At 50.8% G+C, this 20,035-nt stretch overlaps 1 protein-coding gene across 6 annotated transcripts in view; it reads right to left on the bottom strand.

The window, feature by feature from the left end:
• Nucleotides 1-20,035, bottom strand: part of LOC128798004 (S-adenosyl-L-methionine-dependent tRNA 4-demethylwyosine synthase TYW1-like) — a 98,483-nt gene that overhangs the window by 39,770 nt on the left and 38,678 nt on the right. For all 6 annotated transcript variants that reach the window (XM_053961096.1, XM_053961101.1, XM_053961098.1 and 3 more), the window contains 3 exons: nt 14,719-14,828; nt 9,079-9,256; nt 4,884-5,019 (listed from right to left, as the gene is read on the bottom strand). In XM_053961096.1, the coding sequence (XP_053817071.1) occupies nt 4,884-5,019; nt 9,079-9,256; nt 14,719-14,828 (424 nt within the window). The remainder of the gene's footprint in view (nt 1-4,883; nt 5,020-9,078; nt 9,257-14,718; nt 14,829-20,035) is intronic.

The raw sequence follows: 20,035 nt of genomic DNA, 5'->3' as shown, positions 1-20,035 counted from the left end.
AATCCTAATCCCCTTGAAGCAGAGAGTGAGGGCAAGGTTGGATCCCAGATCTGCAGCAGTGCTGTGTGTGATGTCCAAAGGCACAGCCTGAGCTCCTGGCAGTGCCAATGAGCTGCTTCCTTTGCTTTGTGACCCTCCTGGAAGGACAGGAAGGACAAGGTTCTGCTCCATCATCAGTTCTCGCAGTGCCACACCATCCCATTAACCTGCAGGGCTCATTCCTGTCTGTGCGTGGCTCCAGGCTGTTTGAGAGAACACTGGCACCTGGCCCCTGCAGGTCCCAGGAGCTCAGCTCTGCCTGCCTGGCTCTGGCAGCACAGCAAGTCCTGCCAGGCCAGCCTGTACCGGGACAGGATTCATCTTGAGGAACTCGAGGGCTACAGACAGAGGAGGTGACACCACGCCAGGGCTGGAAGATGTTCCTCAGAGCACAAGTGACAGCATGGACCTTCAGCCTAGAGCCCAGCAAGCCCATGGACACCCATGGACCAGCAACCACTTATTCAAGAGCTGTTTTGCTCACCCCAGGTCAGGAGGAGCATTCCCAGCAGGTCAGGGAGGGATCCTGCCCCCCTGCCCAGCCCTGGGGGCACCTCTGGGGTGCTGTGTCCAGCCCTGGATCCTCAGCACAGCAGGGACAGGAGCTCCTGGAGCCAGGCCAGCTCAGGCTGTGAGGATGAGGAGGGCCTGGAGCATCTCTGTGCCCAGGAAAGGCTGAGGGAGCTGGGGCTGCTCAGCCTGGAGAGGAGCCCCAGCTGAGAGGGGCCCTCAGGCCTGGCTGTCCCTGTGTGCAGGGAGGGCAGAGCAGGGCCCAGGCTCTGCTCCGGGGCCCAGCAGTGGCACCAGAGCCATGGGCAGGGCCTGAGCCCAGGAACTGCCCCTGCCCAGGAGGCAGAACTGCTGCCCTGGGCAGTGCCCAGCCCTGAACAGGCTGCCCAGGGAGGGGCTGGAGTCTCCCTGGGCTGGGATACTCCAGAGCCCTGTGCACACAGTGCTGTGCCCTGTGCTCTGGGATGGCCCTGCCTGAGCAGGGAGGTGGAATGGGCTGCATCCCCATTCCAGTTCTCAGCAGGGGATTCCCATTTGTCCCAGCCAATGCCCCTATTGCTTGGGAAAACACTCGGTGATTTATGGACAACAACCAGGACAAATTCCCAAAGTTCCTCAGCCTGCAGAACTTGATCCAGTCACCCTGAGGGAAACAGAGCCCAAACCAAAAACCAGAGGATCCCAAATCCGACTGGGGGGTGATGAGAGCTCAAAGACCAAGGGTTGTTTTCTTGCTCAGCACATCTGGTTAAAGGTATTTTGGAAAAAAAGCATCAACTTGATACTAAAACCTCCAGGGATGGAAAATCTCCCCCTTCCCTCCTGAGCTGGATCCTCATCATTGGTTTGCAATCCATTCCTCATTGCATAGGGATTAGGAAGCAGCAATGGCTGGAAGAAACATGTTTTAGCAGAGATTTCTCATCCTGATGATGAGACAAGGATTCACATCCTCAGTGCCTGCTCCAAGAACTTGTCTATCAAGCCAAGTCATCTCTCAATCACTCTTACAAACTCAAGGCTGTCAGAGGGTGAGGATCCAAAACTCAAACGTGGTGTTTGGGAAGGGCACAGTCTAAATTGCACATGCTCATGTCTTTCCTTTCTCTCTCCATTTAATTTCAGGGGCAGAGGACTCAGGACAAGAAACAAAGGAGCCTTTGGGAGTCCACCTGCTGTTTAACATAAACTCCTCTCTCAAAAAGTGCTTCTCAGCACAGAAAATTTAACATGGAGATCATTTCAATGAGAGCAGCTCTAGAAATTATCAAACTTGCTCCAAGTAGCAGTGGACAAAGTTGTTTGCTGCAGAGAGAAATAGCACAAAAGCTTTTTATCTTTTCTTCCTGGGCTTCCTTTGAAAATGGAAGTAGCAACTAATCCCTGACATGTTGGATGAGGCTTGTCAGATCATCCTGAGAACAATTTGTTATTAAATTCACCCTTTTACTGAGGCTCAAGAACATTGTGCAGAAGTTCAGTTAAAAGCATGAAATCCATTATCAGCATAACTGGGCCAAGGCCAGGCTGGATGGGGCCTGGAGCAGCCTGGTGGAAGGGGTTAAAATGAGGTGAGTTTAAGGTCTCTTCCAACCCAAACCATTCCAGGATTCTGAAGTTCTATAACACCTCACTGGGGCAAGAGGTTTGAAGCCCATCTTTCCCTAGGCCCTCCCATATTTAACAAGACCTGGGCTTTGGCTGGAGGAAGGAGAACAGCCAAGACAAGCATCCTCTCTCCTTTCTCACTTAAAACCATGTCTTTCCCTCTTCCTTTCTCCCACTTCTCAGTCTGGATTACCAAACCAGAGGATTATTTTGTCACCACCCACCCCTGCAGCCTCAGGCAGGGAGCAGGGAGAGAGCAGGACCAGCACCTCCCAAACCCCACAGGGGTGATCACAGCAAGTACAACTCATGTTCCTATAAACTCCCTTTGCCCACTTGTATTTTTCAGTGTGCCCAGCTCAAAGCTGCCTATGACTGCTCAGCAGTGACTCAGATGAGCTGCAGTGCCAGCTCCTCTCCACCCTGGAATGACTGAATCAGCCTGGAAGGGTTGTCAGGCACTGGGAAAAACTGGGATTTTTATTTGTTTCCAGATAAATTAACATCGCCTTCCCAACACAGCACAGCAGCATTCCACACCCAGCCTGGAGAAGGGTCTGTATTTCCCAGGAATTTGCAGGTGCTTTAGCTGCCACCACCTCCCATATTCACAGTCACACAGAAGAGCTCCTGCCAGCTCTGGGCAGGGCAGCTGGGAGGGGAACAGAGAGCTGCTGCTGCCCAGGAGCACCTGGAGGTTTTGGGTACCAGAATCTTGTGCTTGATCAGTGCAGGGATTGTCCCCTGTGCTGGCACTGCTGAGGCACCTCCAACCCAGAGTCAGTTTTGTGCCCCCCTGACAAGACAGACCCTGAGGGGCTGGGGTGTGTCCAGGAGCAGCTGAGGCAGCTGGAAAGGGGCTCAGCCTGGAGAAAAGGAGGCTCAGGGGCGACCTTGTGGCTCTGCACAGCTCCTGACAGGAGGGGACAGCCGGGGGCATCGGGCTCTGCTCCCAGGGAACAGGGGACAAAGAGAAATGGCCTCAATCTGTGCCAGGGGAGATTTGGGCTGGATATTAGGGAAAATTCCCCACAGAAAGGGTGGTCAGGCCTTGGCAGGGGCTGCCCAGGGAGGGTTGGAGTCCCCATTCCTGGAGGTGCTCAAGGAAGGGCTGGACGTGGCACTCAGTGCTCTGGGCACAGCTTGGACTGGATGGGCTGGGAGGGCTTTTCCAACCTCACTGATTTTGGGATTAAGAGAAAACCAACAAACAGCAGCTTCCCCAAGAGTTCCTGCTGTCCCCACATGTGATGCTGCCTCATGCAGCTGAGCAGGGCTGGCAGAGCAGGGTTTCAACTGGAACAACCATTAATTGGCTCTCGTGTTATCAGTGTTTCAAGGACCCTTCAAAGTGCAGTTGCTTGGAGGAGAAAATGCACCTGCTAGTGGAACTGCTTTTCTCCTCTCCTCTTCACCTTGACCAGGGTATTTTTAGCTGTATGGACAGACTTGCCAATACTTTCACCTTCAATTGTTTGCAAGGAAACTTCTCCCAGTAATGAACACTCAGGGTCAAGAGAAGCAGCAGGAAAGAAATCATGGGCAAAAGCAACTTCCCAAAAGGCTTTTTCAGTATTTTGTGCCTTCAGTGTTTTAGCTCTACTTCTTCCCACAGATTTCCCTGCTCACAGAGGATTTAGTCTGCACTTCATTTCAATGTTTGTTTCAATGTTCATTTCATTGTTTGGCCTGAGGTTTTGTACAGGAGAGCTGCACCATCACACACAAAGCACCTGACCATGCTGCCCACGTGCCTTTGCAGCAGGAAGTGCCACTCAATTCCTCTGAGTCTCACGGATCCACTAATCTAAGTTTGGCAGAGAATGGTCCAACACCATCATCTGAGAAGGCTGGAAAACTCATTATTCCTACAAAACCTCATTATTCAAAAGCAACAGTCTCGGCTGTTCATCCCAGCAGGTAACATGTCAACAGCTGCCAGATCAGAAAACACAGCCCTGGCTTCCACCAGAGCCCAGGAGCAGGAACAAGAGAGGCAGACATGCCTGTGAGGCACTGTTCTTATCCACTCATGTGCTGCTGGGCCCAGGAGTGCTTCATTAATTACTCCAAAGCTCACCTGTCAAACAGAGCCTGAGCTGACACCACCCCAGGGCCCCAGGCCACTGCTCAGCTGAGTCCAACACACACAGAGCAAAGCCCCCCCTGCTGCTGTGCTCAGATCCCCCAGGCTGGGTCAACCTTCCAGAAAAAAGCAGATTTCTCAGGAGCAGGAAGGTGACAGAGCTACTGAACTCCAGCACACACATTTTAATGTCCCACATGTGCTGCCATTTCAAGGGAGCCCCTGAGAACCAGAGCAAAGGAACACAGGGGATTTACAACTCTTCCCTGAATTTCCAGCTTTCCTTCAGCAGCCTGTTTTTAGTGTAACCCCTTTGTTAGGAAATCTGTTATTTGATAATCTCTTCATCCTTCACAGTGCTTTTTATTCACTGCATTTACTGCCCCATTTGACACACACATTCTGCTCTGGAAACCCACTCAAACCTGCTGCACTTCACACACTTGCACACCCCAACCATGGAAATATACTCCCAACACACCCAGAACCCACTCCACAGTCCATCTTAAAGCCTCTCAAGTCTTCTGGTTCTGCAGAAAGTAGAATCAGGTAAGGTGAGATGGAAGAAAAAGATGTGGTGAGTCAGCAAAGTGTAGAAGGAAGGAAAAAGCCACTTAAAAGTCCATTCTTAAGTGGGTACCTTTTCAGCTAAGGCCTTTAAGCTGTCTAGAAACCTCTGCCAGAAGTCCTTGAAGAGGGGTCTGTCAATCCTCCTCAGGCTCTCCTTGGTGCTGGCATCCACACTGATGTAGAGCTGGGTCACAGGCTCCAGCCTCCTGCAAAGGGAAAAGGGAATTGCTGCTTTCCCGAATCTGCAGCTTGAGTTTGTGCTCTCCTACAAAAGCAGGAACAGGAACTGGACAGTGTTTCCAGGGAAAGTTCATCTTTGCCAAGTGACCACCATTAGCAGCAAGGTGTCATAACCTCAACAAACAGCCCCACGGCTGAGAACTCACACACACAGCCCTTGGCCGACAATGCCTTTGTCATTTTCTCCCTGCACCAGGGCGGATTTCACTCCAGTGGAGCTGTAACACATCAGGAAAGGCTTCCCAAAGGAAGGGGTTCAGGTGAGGCACGGAGAGGTTCTGCAGTTCACAAAGCTGTGCCCTTTCTCCACCATCTATTTGGCCCATGGGAAAACAATCCCATTCAACAGAAATGGACACAGGAAGAATTTCTCTGTGGTCAGGCACTGGCAGAGGCTGCCCAGGGAGGTTTGGACTGCCCATCCCTGGAGGTGTCAGAGGAAGGGCTGGACATGGCACTCATTGCTCTGGGCTGGGGACAAGGTAGGGACGGGGCACAGATGGAACTCAATGATCCTGGAGGGATTTTCCACCCTCAGGGATCCTGTGACTCTAAATTCAGCCCTAATTCAGCCAGTTCCTACTGCTGGACATGCTGAACTCCCCTGACCTGCAGCAGGATCATCAGAGACATTTTTGAAGGGATATCTTTTTGAAGGGATAGCTGTTTAGAAAATAAATCCACACACAAACCACAACTGCATTCTCCTTCCACTGCAAGGCTCTTATTCCACAGAAATCCTGGAGCAGAGCCTTTCTGGTCACAAGTGCTGGTCCCAGCACCTGGGAGCCCAACACTGGGAACTCCTGGAGGGACTAAACCTCCTTTGCTGTGGGAAGAGCCTAGGTGGAGGCTGATCCCTTCCATAAATGCCAAGGGAAAAAGGAGAAGCAGCAACACCACAGCCCATCAGCAAAAGGATCAAAGGGATTAAGAACAACCTAGAAAGGAGCTCTCTCAGAATCCCAGGATCACTGAGGTTGGAAAAGCCCTTCAATGTCACCAAGCCCAGCCTGTGCCCGATGCCCACCTTGCCACCAGCCCAAGGCACTGAGTGCCATGTCCAGGCCTTCCTTGGGCACCTCCAGGGATGGGGACAGAGCCTTTCCACTGATAGAAGTGACTTTCCACTGATAGAAGTGACCAAGGCAGTGGTGCCACCCCTCGTGGCACCTCCCACCCCGGGGGCTGCAGCATCAACAACCACACCCCAGTGTACCACAGAGCTCCCAAAATTTGGGGGCAGCATTTTCAGAGTGTTTTGTGTGAAGTCTGTAATGAGCAGGCACCAGTCCCAGCTTCATTTGGTTCTCTAGAGATGAGGAGAAATCAAAAGCTGCCAAACAGTGCCACCTAAGAATACACTGTCACCCAAAGGTGACAGAGACAATAACTGGCCACAGTGAGACTGACCAGAGCTCTTTGTGTCCAGAAAAATCCACTTAATGTGGACACTCAACCAACCATTGGAACCCACTCTCTGTGTGTGTATTTAGACAGCAAAATGAAATAACCCGGAACAAACTGAACATTTCAAGTTAAAATCTCAGTTTTGTAAACAAGTTTGTCTGGACTGGCAACCCAAGCCACAGACTCCAAAATGACCAAATATTCTGGGCCTAAGTGAAGTGTTCAGTTTCCAGGAATACTGAGCCAAACTCTTTCTTTACTCAGTGCTATCTTTGCTTAATTAAAAGTGAAGATGGAGCAGGTGCTTTTCAAAACAGGGGCTGAGAAAAATCATCCCTTCTCAACCCTAGGGAGAGGCAGGAGCCAGACACAGTCAGCACGGGGGAAATGAAGGAATTGGAACTGATCCAAGGGACGGATTTCAGCCCCAAACAGGAATGGCCCACAGGGCTCTGCATGGCTGGAATCAGAGCCTGGGTGAGCTGGGCACATTCTGCCAAGGGGGAACAAGGAGAGAGGGCAGCCACGGGTGCAGTGAGAACAAGGACACAGACTGGTGCTCCTGGGACAGCTCCAGTGCAGAATAACAGCAAATCCAGCTGTGTGGTACCAGGATGGATTTGCTAGCTCAGACACCTGAGGTGAAATCCAGGAGACCATGGCATTTACATATGGATGTGGGCAGAAATCCTGAGCTGAAATCTTCAGCTGAGCTGTGCCATCAAATAAATTCACTTCAGGCCTCCAGCCCTGAGGTGGCTTCACCAGGCAGGCAGGACAGAGCCCACAAGGACCAGGAACAGCAACATCAAAAATGACCATTTGCTGGTGAGCATTTATAATCACCTGCTCATTATTGGCATTATTATTGATCATAAAGGCAGACCCACACACGAGGGTTGTTCACAGCCATGGATCAGAGAGAGGAGCCAAGTACAGTTTCAACAGGAGTATAAAACCTCCCTCAGTTTATTGTGAGCCTGCAGCAGGTGAAGCTGCAGCCCAAGGAGAGGAGGAGGAGGAGAAGAGGAAGGCACAGGGGGCACCCACTGGAGCCCCTGTCCTGAATCCAGCAACATCCCAGGCCACACTGTCCTCTCCAAAAGGGGTTGGGAGGGACCTTAAAGTTCATCCTGCCCTGGGTAGGGACATTCCCAGGCTGCTCCAAGCCCTGTCCAACCTGGCCTTGGGCACTGCCAGGGATCCAGGGGCAGCCACAGCTGCTCTGGGCACCCTGTGCCAGGGCCTGCCCACCCTGCCAGGGAACAATTCCATCCCAGTATCCCATCCATCCCTGCCCTCTGGCAGGGGGAAGCCATTCCCTGTGTCCTGTCCCTCCATCCCTTGTCCCAAGTCCCTCTCAGCTCTCTTGCACCAGAGGTCACCCTGACTATTGCAGGATGAACTTTTTGACTACAGCTCCTATGCTGACAGCACAGAAGTGAGCTGGGTGCCTACTTCAGTTCCCATATTAAGCAAATCATCTGCTTTGATGAGCCAAAGATCAGTTGCAATTTTTAAGACAGCAAGACTAGCATTTTATCCCCTTCTTTTTTGTTTCTTTTTAAAAAGATTCAGCAGATCCGAAAAGTGCAGCTTCAAAATAGAGTGTGTGCTCTCTTTTTAAACTGCTATATTTAGGAAAGAGCAATTTCTATCTACCAGGCACATAATACATGACTTAAAGTAACTTGATTACACAATTATTCAATCATTTGGAATGTCTTTGTAGTGTATAATTACTCACTCCCAAACTGCCTGCAGTCCCCCCTCAGAGCCAGATTCAGACCACGAGGAGTGCAAAGGAAGCTGTCCCAGGAGCAGAGAGGAGCTGGGATGAGCTGGGTGACACACCAAGGCCACCCTGCCCACAACTCCCACAGCTCCAGGGCTGGATTTGCTGCTGTTCTCAACTGCTGGGATTCTGAGCAGCCCCAGCCACCCTGGAGCTGCATTTCCCCACGTGCTGCACTTCCTTTCTACACTTCGGTAACAGCAGCCTGGATGCTCCAAAGCATCACAAAAAGCAATTCTTTACCTTTGGAGAGGCTCTGAAAGAGTTCATTAAAGTGTTTGGAAGATTTCACTCAAGTGCCCCTGAGGGAGATTAAGCAGATCCCACTTTGCTGATGAACATGTGCTTGTCACCCCTCCTGATCCTGCTGGGGATGCTGAGCTGGACAGAGCTTTGGGTTGAGCATTTACAGCTGCTCCTCTGGGGTTAGAACAAAGACCAGCCCCAAAAGGCAATCTCTGAGCTCAGTGCCCTGCTCTGGCTGGCAGAAGGACAGAAGTTATTCCTGCCCCAGGCACAAACCACAGTTCACTCACTGCTCCCCTCCTGCCACACCTTCAGAGGGCCACATGTCATCCTCTCCACTTCCATTAGCAATCACAGTTCGTTTAGGAGGTACAGGAAAAATCAAACTAACGGGGAGAAAGGGATGAGAAGGAGCATGTGAAGATTGAGGTTAAAATCAGATGCTGAAGGGGATTTTTCATTGCCAGTGCTCATGTGGAGCTTACACTGAGGGGCCACTAAAAGGGATTAGGACACAGGTCAGCACTCCAATGTTTCAGGAGGAAGTTCAGGAGGAATTTCCTGCAGCTCTTACCTGATCTCCTCGGGGAACTGAGCATTGGTGACCAGGAAGGTGGAGATGCCGTGCTGGTGCAGGAGCCTCACGAAGCGGTTGATGTGTGGGTACATGATGGGCTCCCCCACCAGGGACAGGGCACAGTGCTTCACTGCCAGAGCTTCCTCCAGCCGAGCTGCCTTCACTCCTGACACGCCTGGAAAGGGGAGAACACTCTTAAATGAACAGTGCCTGGGGCCCTGAGCAACCTGGTCTGGGGGAAGGTGGCCCTGCTCATGGCAGGGGCTGGAACAAGGTGATTTTTAAGGTCCCTTCCAACCCAAACCCTTCTGTGGTTCTGTAACAAATCCCCTTCCCAAACATCTGTATCCAAAACACACCCTGGCACAGGAGGGCTGAGAAGAGCAGCTGGAGCCCTCCCAAAGCAGAAGGGACACCAGGCCAGAGCCAGGGCCCAGGGAGCAGCTCTGCAGCACCCAGAGAGCAGCAGCACCCACTGCCTGGGGCTGGGTGTGCCCTGGGCGCTGCTGAGAGCAATGTGCTGGTAACACCGGAGCCAAGATTAAACACTTGAGTCAAGCTCTCCACTGCTGAGTGCTGAGACACACACACACACACACACACACACACACACAGGGCAGCTCAATGCCACTCCAAGCAGGTGTGTGAAAGCAGCCCGGGCCATGGCTGCTGCTCCCCGTGGGCCTCCAGGAAGGACAGCTGAGCACAGCTCCCCAGCCACAGCAAGGGACTGAACCCTGACTGGAAACAGCTCCACAGAGGATGTGATCAAACGAAACCCCAGCACATGGTACGGTCCTGCACAGCCAGAGACCTTTCAGAAGGAAAACACAAGGAGCTCAAATGTAGCATCCATGTGAAAACACCACCCGAGTCCCACTCCTGATGCCCACAGGAGGAAGGGGGAGCTGCATGCTCCTCCAGCCCACCCACACCTGACCAGGTGCTCAGGACCCTGGATGAAATCAGCTGCCTCCAAACAAGCTTTTGTCCCAAATCTGTCACTTCACGTTTCTCTGACATGCCTTGATGTACTCAAATCCTATCTGAGGCTTTGGATTGGGGGCTGGTCTGTTTTAAAGATAAAAAACAAAGCCTGGAGTGTGAATCCAGGTCCTCAGCTCCCTTCTCGTTGCCTTGACGCTGCAGTACAGAAAATTACAGCTCTGCTGCAAAGCCCAGATAAAAGAGGTGTTTGTGGATATTGCTCCAGCCTCACATAGCAGAGCTGGTTTGGAATCAGAGCAGGGCTCAGTGCATTTTCAAGCAGCCAGGCTCAGTCCTGAGGAATAACCAGGACTAATGGTTATTCCATAGAAACCTGACAGCACTAAATGAGAGCTTTATTGGAGAAGAAAGCAGCATCTCCAGCACACGCTGAGATTAAAGGACTAAGTTTCATATTCCTAAAACTACTGCAAGTCAGTTTTAGAATGAATTAATTTCTCTCTCTCAGCATTTTGCATCTGGACTCTCATAATTACCCTGCCAGCTTTATAAGCAGAAGAACAAAACCAAACCTAGTACGTCCACCTAGAGGAGGGAGTGGGTTTGTACACAACCATTTGAGGTCACAAATCACCAGTCAGGCAGGGATAAACTGGCCAGGATTGGTATATTCCAGGAGGGCAGGGACTCTCCTGAATCCCTATGGCTCTGCTTCTGCCATCAGTTCCCAGCAGAGCACATCTCCCTGGAAAAGCTGATTCCAGCTGCTCCACGAACTTGGGAAAAGACAGCATCCCCTGGCACAGCACTCTGGGGAGGCTGGGGGCTGACTCTGGTACCCCTGTAAGGACCTGAGCAGCACCACAAGAGCCTGGGGGCTAGGGGGATGATAGACCTGCTCTATGCATGCTGATCCATGGGTGCTCCGAGGATTTCCTGGGACAGGTCATGCATTTCTCTTTGGTTTTTTCCCTTTATTATCAGACTCCCACTCTCCCATTCCAGAGTTATGTTTCCATCCTGTGTGTGCCCTTTGCAAGGGCACAGAGATTTACAAGTCACTCCCCAGAAAAATGTATCCATCAAATAAATTTCGCAGCCTCGCTCCCTATCAGTGAAGTGTCTCTCCATCATTTAATCCAAGAGAGAATTATGGGGCTTTAATGGCTGTGCTCTCCAAACCCAGCGCAAACTGTGGCAACACTAAAGCAGAAGATGATTTATCATCACCCACAGGCACCCAGAGTACAGAGGGCTATCCTGTAGGGTATCCTAAAGGATAAAGGGACACAAGAATTCTGTTCCTTCAAAGGAAATCTCATTTTTACTGCAATGGGTCAAATGAATAAAGCACCAGATGAGTTCACCTGTTTCTCTGGCCCATGGAATGGGTGTGTGGATGGATCTGCCTGCAAAGCTGTGGGACTGGGACTGCAAAGAGCAGCACCAATTTATTCAAATGGCTCAGGGAGGTACCTGAGCAGCACCCCCAGACACTCCATCCCTGAGGACTCCCTAGCTGAAACATTTCCCGTGTTCTGATTCCCCAGAAACCCAAACAGTCTATGTCAAGGGCCAGGGTCCAACACCTCAGCCCTGCTGGGACACCTCTGGAGTCCCTCTGGGTTCCCAGCCAGTGCTGCAGGATCAGACACATTCATGTTGGGAACTGGAGATGGAATCCATTCCTCCAGCACTGCAAGGTCACCATTAACCCATGTCCCCAAGTGCCATTCCACACAGCTTATAAATCCCTCCAGGGATGGGGACTCCACCTCCCTGGACAGCTGTGCCAGGGCTGGACAGCAAATTCCAGGAAGGAATTTCCCCAAAATCCACCCTGAGCCTGCCCTGGCCCAGCCTGAGGCCGTTCCCTCTCCTCCTGTCCCCGTTCCCTGGCAGCACAGCCCAACCCCCCCGGCTGTCCCCTCCTGTCAGGAGCTGTGCAGAGCCACAAGGGCCCCCCGAGCCTCCTTTTCTCCAGGCTGAGCCCCTTTCCAGCTCCCTCAGCTGCTCCTGGGGCTCCAGAGCCTTCCCAGTTCCCTTCTCTGCCCTGGACACACCCCAGCCCCTTGCTGTCTTTCTTGGAGGTACCCAGGACTGGAGGTGCCCCAGCAGTGCCAGCACAGGGGACAGAGCCCAGCCACAACCCCTCCTCCCCTCCCCACAGCAACCTGGGCCACCTCACTGCGCCAGCACGTGGTTCCTGTGCTTTTGTTGGCATTTTCCTCAAACATCAATCTCAATAAAGGCCCCTGGTGTCTGTGCAGAGCTGCTGGGCTGGCTGGAGGAGCCAGGCCCATTCCTCCAGCCCTGGCACCGCACACGGGGACTCTGATCCTGCCTGAGCTGAACCTTTGCCTGTCCCCAGCTCAGTTCACTCACTCTGCTCCTCCTCAATTTGGTTTTTGCTGCTTCCACTCTAACAACACTTCCCCACCCACCTGAGGGAAGAACGATGTAAAATTCACTACATGGAACAGGAGCTCCTGGGCTTTTCTTACCGATTTTTCTTCTCCTTAATAAACCTTTGACTCACAGCAGCTAGGACAGGAATGTTGCCATCTAGCACTAGAAAAATAAACCAGCTTTTATTTTCCCACTTTACAGCACAGTTCTAGTCCAGAGCTTTTCTGTTTTCTCCTTTCACAGTTCCAGGTCAAGGGTAACTGTGCTCAGATGCACAGGCACATTTTGAGTAATATTTATGAATTTGTTTAACAGAAAATAGGCTCCAAAAAGAGAGAACTGGGATGTCCTGACAGGCCCCCTGACACTTCAGTGGTATTTCAGATGCTGAAAAGTCTATCCATAATCATCTCCTCTCCTCAACCCATTTTGGGAAGACAGCAGGGTCAGGGAATGAGAAGGTTATTCCTCAGTGCAGGGTGATAATGGCTCTTCTCCGGAGACTTGAAACCCTCCAGGGCTGGAGGGTCCCCACCACTCCAGGTCCCACCCTGGCTGAACAAGCTCCTTTTGATGTGTAACTTCACCATCCCAAACAGAAACCAAGTCTGTTGTCCCTTGTTCTGGGGACAGGGACAGGTGGGACTGCAGCATGGACAGATCTGATCTCCTTCAGAGCCTCCCAGTGCTCAGAACCACAGAATAACTGAGGCTGGGAAAAACCTCCAGGATCATCAAGTCCAAACATTCCCCCAGCACTGCCAAGGCCACCACTGCCCTATGTCCCCAAGTGCCACATCCACATCAATTTTGAACATTTCCAGAGATGGGGACTCCACCCCTGCCCTGCATAACCTGTGCCAGGGCCTCCCTTTCCAGGAAGGAATTTTCCAAAAATCCACCCTGAGCCTCCCCTGGCCCAGCCTGAGGCCGTTCCCTCTCCTCCTGTCCCTGTTCCCTGGGAGCAGAGCCCAACCCCCCCGGCTGTCCCCTCCTGTCAGGAGCTGTGCAGAGCCACAAGGTCCCCCCTGAGCCTCCTTTTCTCCAGGCTGAGCTCCTTTCCAGCTTGCTCAGCTGCTCCTGGGGCTCCAGCCCCTTCCATGCATCCACTGGCTCGACCATGATGTTTCTCCAGGTGCCCCTGGGGTAAAGCCCTGCCCTGAGTGTGCCTCTCAGCCCCACCAAACTTCCCTGCAGAGCTGCTGAGGGTGTTTCAGTAACACCATCCCCTGGGGCAGGGAATGCTTGACACAGTGCCAAAGAAACCCCAGGCTCAGGAGTGAGGCTTCACTGGAGCTGCTACTCCAAACCAGCCACGTGAGGAGAATGAAGCCCAAGGGGCCCTAACCTGAGCTATTTCCCCACCCATTATCCAACTGCAGAGATTGAGACAGAGCAGCTCTGTTCTGCTGACAGAAGGGCTTTGTGCCTGTCACATTCTGGATCCATTGGATTCTCTTTGAGCACAGACCACCTAAACAACCGGGTTCCCAAAATGACAGCCAAGGCCAGGGCTCATCTTGCACATTTTATGGCTGTTCCACTCCATTTGTGCTGCTCAAGGCAGCTGGGGAGAGCAGAACCCTGGAGCTGTCCTGCCAAGGTGACCAGCCCTGCCAGCACACTCAGCTGACCTTGGCACAGCAACCAGATCATCACATTTGGGAAATAAAACCCCCAGCCCTCTCTACATTTATAGACACAGAATATCAAACTTGCAGGGAATTTCTGTGGGAAGCAAGCTGCAGTGCTTTCCAGAGGTGCTGTGGAACTGCAGCTTCAGTCATAACAGGTACTGAATAATTCCTGAAAATCAAAATCCCCTGCTTGCTGCTGTTTCATTATTCATGAGACAAACACAACCCAGAAGTTCCAGGGCTAACACAAAGCTGGGTGTTAAGGCTGGCAGTGTATTTCCTGTCAGGTAAGAGGCTGATTGCTTTTGCTTCCTACCTGCCCTCACTCCTCCAGAGGAGCCAGGATCCCCATTCATCCAGGCTGGCTTTAACCACTGTGGAAGGCTCTGTGCACACCAAGGGAAAGGATTTGACAACTACCAGGATGCACCAGAGGCAACTCCACTCTACTCCCTCCAGGCAACAGCACATACTCAGTGGCTGAGCCTCATTTCAGAAGACATTAAATGTGCCACAGCAGTTTCTTCTCCCCCATCCTCCTGATACCCTGAACCTCAGGCCTCCTTCCCAGAGGAGCAGAATGTTCTCACCTGTTCTGAAGATTCTCCTCTAACAGCACCGGGGGTGGGGACAGAGAAGTTACCTTTGAACTGCCTGATCATGTTCTGGTGCTTCTCGAGGGCCTCCTGCAGGATCAGCTCAGGCTGGTCCATCTTCCACCGCCACTCGGTGCCCACGGGGTTCGTGTGGTGTCTGAGGAAAGAGGGGACAGTCACTCACTGCCACCTGGAGGACTCACCTGCCACCCGGGGACTTTGGCATCGACAACATTCAAAGCAAAACAAGATCCTCAGCAACTCCTGCTGCTGCCCCAACCTTTGGACGTCACCTCTGAACACAACTCTTACGTCCCTCTCCTTCCAGGCTCTGGTCTCCCAGAGGGAGGAATGGGCCTTGTGGATACTATTACACTTTATATAGATATTTTGAAGCACAGGTGAAAGGTTTCTAATCTAAAATAATGTCTGCAAAATCCTCTGTAAAGAAAGGGAAACTGGTTCTGCCTCTTGTTCTGCCCACAGCTGCACCAAGCTCTAGAGAAAGAAGGTCCCAGGCCATTTTTAGTTCCATTTCAAAGGTACCAAGCACCACCCTGAGGACAGGATTTGTCTGTACCCCAATCTTTGTGTGGTGCTCTGGGACCAGGAAAGATGAGGGCAGGCTCCTCCAAACCCCCCGAAGAGAGCAGGAAGCCTGCCCTGTACCAGGGATCCATTCCTGGGGGATCTGGGTCATCTCCCAGATTTTAATCCCCCTGACCCAAGCAGACTGCAGTAGAAAAGTCCCAGGTCTTCCATCTGAGGAACAGCTGGGCCACATTGGGGTGGGAAGCCAACCTTGCCTGCAAAGGATCACTGTCCCCATATTTTGTTTTCTTGGAAAACAGCAAAAGCCAGCCCAGGTAAATGGACCCAAGCACCTGGAAGACCCATGGAGTTCCTCCTCATTTCTTACTTTATTAGCATGAGAGGATCATCCAGCCCTTAAATATCATCTTAAGGAAATCAATGGAATTCTGTGTTTTCACCTCCTTGTTCTCTCTCCATCATTTCCTGCTTCATCCCAAAATATGCTCCAAAAGTCCCTTCAGATTTTCCCTACCACTCCCCTGGCAGCCCACAGAGTTCATTAAGAGCAGCACATCGTGCAGGGTCTTTCACAAAAGCTCCTGAATTAACCCACCTCTGGACAGGAAAACAAGGCCAACCAAAATACACTCCTCACACTCTGTTTTCTAGCCAGGTGACCTCTGCTTCCTGCACCCCTCTCCACCATCCCTGGCTGTTGGATTATGCCTTGTTCTGACCCAGAGATGGGGCAACTGAGAGGCATTTTAAAAACTTTTATTCCATTTTCAGTCTCATGAGAAGGGTGAGAGCATACAGATGTTATAATTCACTCCATCACAATCAGAAGCCAACTATTTCCTAATTACAATATATTATAAGCATTCCATGGCCTTTTTGCCACACCATGCTGTAGATGCCTTAAAGCCAATCATCTAAAATTACCCCTCGTGGGGCCTACTCCAGTGCATCTTTCATAGCTCTATTTCTCCAAAGTCTTATTCACAAGGCCATCCTTTGAAACTTGTTTCTGGTTCCATTTCTCTCTCAACGATGTCTGTCCTATTCCATGGCATTTCTAAGTCAGCATTTCTTATCTCAAGGTTTACATACAGCTGAACACTATGTGAGCCTTCTATCAAGCTTTGAGAATTCTCTACAAATCCATTTCCCAATTTCCCCTTCTCTCTCTAATGGAAAAAACTTCTTTGATGGCCTTGTTCATCATTTGTCATGTCCAGTGAAGTACATAAGGCACCATTACTAACATTGTCACTGTAACAATTAATGCATATAAACTCTCCAGCCCTGGGGACACCTGGGAAGTTACAGCTGCATTCAGCCTTCCAGGACAAGACTCACAGCATTTAACTGAGGGAGAAGGGACAGAGAAGCACCTTCTCAGGATGAGGGGGCTGGTGCAGTCCTCACTGGAGACAAGCAAAAGGCTCTCAATGACCTCTGGACAGGAGGGAAGGGATTCAACCCAAAAGAGAGTAGGTTTGGGATGGACATCAGGAAAAAAATTCCTCCCTGTGAGGGTGGGCAGGCCCTGGCACAGGGTGCCCAGAGACGCTGTGGCTGCCCCTGGATGGGCTCTGAGGTCTCTTCCAACCCAAACCAATCTGGGATTCTGAGACTCTCCAAGTGAGAAACACCTGCAGCTGCACTGATAGTGCTAAAACACAAGCTCCAAACCCAGGCTCAATAAAATCAGGCTTTTGGCCCAAACATTTCTTCATCCACTTCAAGAGCAAAGATTCAAACACTGTTCTCAAACTACACCACCTCAAGGATCCTTTAAGCCAAAACAGCTTTTTGAATTTCCCCTTTATTTCCCCATCTGGCAACATGGAAAGTTTTCTGAATGTCAGCTATAAAAGGCATTTATAAAACTTTTCCATGTTTAACTGCAAAAACTGTACCTTGTATATTTAATAGGGCCAGCTGGCAGGAAATCAATAGGCTCTGGGTGCACCCTGGACAGCTATTAGTGTCCAACAGGCCCTGCATTTTTAACACATCCTACTGTTTAATAAACACACCAAGTCAGGTCTACAGAGCTGCTTATTTGGCAAAAAGGAGGTTCCCTGCCAAGAGGAGGATAAAGCAGTAAAGCCTTGGGCTCCAGAGGTTGTTGCCCAGTCTCCAGCACAGACAGAATACCAGAGCCACCACCCCATTGCCCCCAGGCTCTGTGAGCTCCCATCACCCACCTCTGGCTACACCAACACTGAGCAGGAATTTGTGTCAGGGATTCCTTCCTTCCTTCCCAAAGTAACACAAGTAAAATGAAATCTCACCCAAACCCACACACAGCAGAAATCCTTGATTTTAGCAGAAATTCCAGGTGTGAAACAGGTTTGGTGTACTCCTTCAGAGACACCTCAGTGCCACAGCCCCACAACTGCAGGGAACATGATGGGAAGCTCCTGCTGGCTGCCCTGGAATCTCCCCAGCCACCCAGCCTGCTCCCATCCAGCTTCCCCTGCAGTCTCAGCACACTTCTGATCCACTGGGAGCCTGGGACAGCATTCCCAGTGTCCCTGGCAGGTTCTGGGACCCCTGTGAAGATGCAGCTTCCCAGGGCTGTGCTCTGCCTCCCCAATTGCTTGGGGGCTATTTTAATAAATCAGCTCTTGCTTTATACCTTCTGTAACTGGTTATTAAGAAGCTCTGAGGGCAGATACAGCTCAGGCATAAAATATCATTTACTGCAGGCATTGACTGAGCCAGGGTGATACCTGGTGGGGAACAGGAAGGTGAGGAAGTGCTGGTGGCAGCGACATGAGAGGACAGAGCACACCACTCCTAGGGAGGGCAGGAGCAGAATAAAAACAAGAAGAGTTCAAGAAGCAGTCTCAGTGAACCCTGAGAGCCAGCAGGGAGATCCCAGAGGAGAAGAGCTTAAGGGAAAAGAACTTCAGGAGAACTGGCAGTTTCGGAAGCCCTATTAAGGCAGAAGTGCAAACTGCAGCAATAAAAAGCAAAGACAAAACAAAAATCAATCTGTTCTTCTGCAGCCTCGTGAGCCTCCAGCTGCAAACAAAAGAAGGAGCACAAAAACACAGGGGCATCAGCAGAAAGAGGAAGGCAAAACATCAGCCATGACCAGGAAAGGACACACAAAAGAGATCCCAAGGACTTTCCCTGGAATGATGGGAGGAGAAAGAGGGAGACCACAAAAAAAGCTTGGCCAATGCACAAGCCAACCATGTTTAATGTTCCTGCTGGTACAAAATGAAACCTGGCTCTACCTTTTCTTCTGCACCTCCTGAGAGCAACAGGAGGAGCCCAGCCTGGGCTGGGCAGAGACCAGGACTGACATACAAAATCTGAATTCAATGTTTTCCCTAGGATGGGTAAAGTCACCCTGGAGCAGGCTGGATAAATTGGCTGACACGACCAGGGGGTGCCAGGGGTGGCTTAGACTGGATATTAAGGGAAATTTCTTCATGGAAAGGGTTTTCACAGGGCAGTGGTGGAGAGGTTTAAAAGTCCCATGGATGTGGCGCTTGAGGACAGGGTCTGGTGGCCTTGGCAGTGCTGGGGGAACAAATGAACTCAAGGATCTTGAGATGGCTTTTCCAACCAAAAGAATTCTGTGATTTTCTTCCAACTGAAACCTTAAAGATGGTTTTCAGCTCCATCCCAACTCTGAGATGCTCCCTTTTAAAAGAGCAGGATCTCCTGAAAGGCAGGTGGATGTTCAGTGTCCTGTGTTTGTATCCACCCACCCATCCCATCCTGAACCCTGCTCAGCACAGCTTCCCAGACCATTCCAAAACTCACCTGGATGTCAAAATCTGCAAATTCACTTTAAAAGCCCCTGGTCACTGCCCCTCATCAGTGACTGCTGGACCTGCCACCATCCCCTGCAGGGACACCCAAGGCCCAGTGTGGACATTTCACAGCCCATAATCTGTTTATATTCACTACCAAGGCCATAAATTTGGGAGCTGATTGTCACAAGTCCCAGAACCTTCAAGAAGTCCAAGTCCAGGAGATCACAAAGTGCTATAAAATGAAAATCAGAGATTTCAACCCACAGATGACAGAGCTGGCAGAGCAGCACATGAAGGCACTGAGACTTTTTTTTACCAGGGGCATGAACTGGGCACACTGTGCTGTCCCTCACCCCATTTATTTGGTCATTTCAGTAGCTCCTGGCAGACAGGCCCAAAACTCAACAAACCAGTGAAGAAGAATCCAATGTGAGGGATGAACCTTGGTCACAACAGACCCCTTCTGGAAACAAAACCATAACCAAAATGAAACGCTGGGCAGAACCAGGGCCTGGGGGCTGGACATGCTCAGAGACTCTGTGAGCTTTCAGGCTCAGCTTCCAGGTGTTCCAAACCTGCAGTGTCCACTCCTTTGATATCAATACTTCCCATTTCCCTGAGAAATTTACCCTCTGGAATCAAGTTAGATACTGAGGAGAAGCTTTTGTTTTCATCTGTTTTCAGTTTCTTCTTAATTTTTTAAAGACCTTAAGTACTTCTCTTATGACAGATTATTAATTTTTAATCTCTGTATTTTGCAGGGCTTACTGGGATGCCTGGCTTTTGGCCACCCACTGATTTAGTGTCTGAACACATCTTCAGTTGCTGTATACAAGCATAACCTGAAACCTCCAAGCACAGGTAAAAGCATGAAAGTTACAGCAGAAAAAATATGAGCCAATTTCTTCACAGGATATTTCACTCTGTCTGCTTTGCTGTCTCCTCAGATGCAAAAGTAATAAACCCTATTAATTTAAATCTTATTTAGCTGTTCCATCTCTCCACAATATTTGATTGGGCTTTGGACACTGAGCCAAAAACCCTCATC

The sequence above is a fragment of the Vidua chalybeata genome, chromosome 20, assembly GCF_026979565.1.
Source record: "Vidua chalybeata isolate OUT-0048 chromosome 20, bVidCha1 merged haplotype, whole genome shotgun sequence".
NCBI classification, from domain to species: Eukaryota; Metazoa; Chordata; class Aves; order Passeriformes; family Viduidae; genus Vidua; species Vidua chalybeata.
This window is presented reverse-complemented; position numbering and strand designations above follow the sequence as displayed.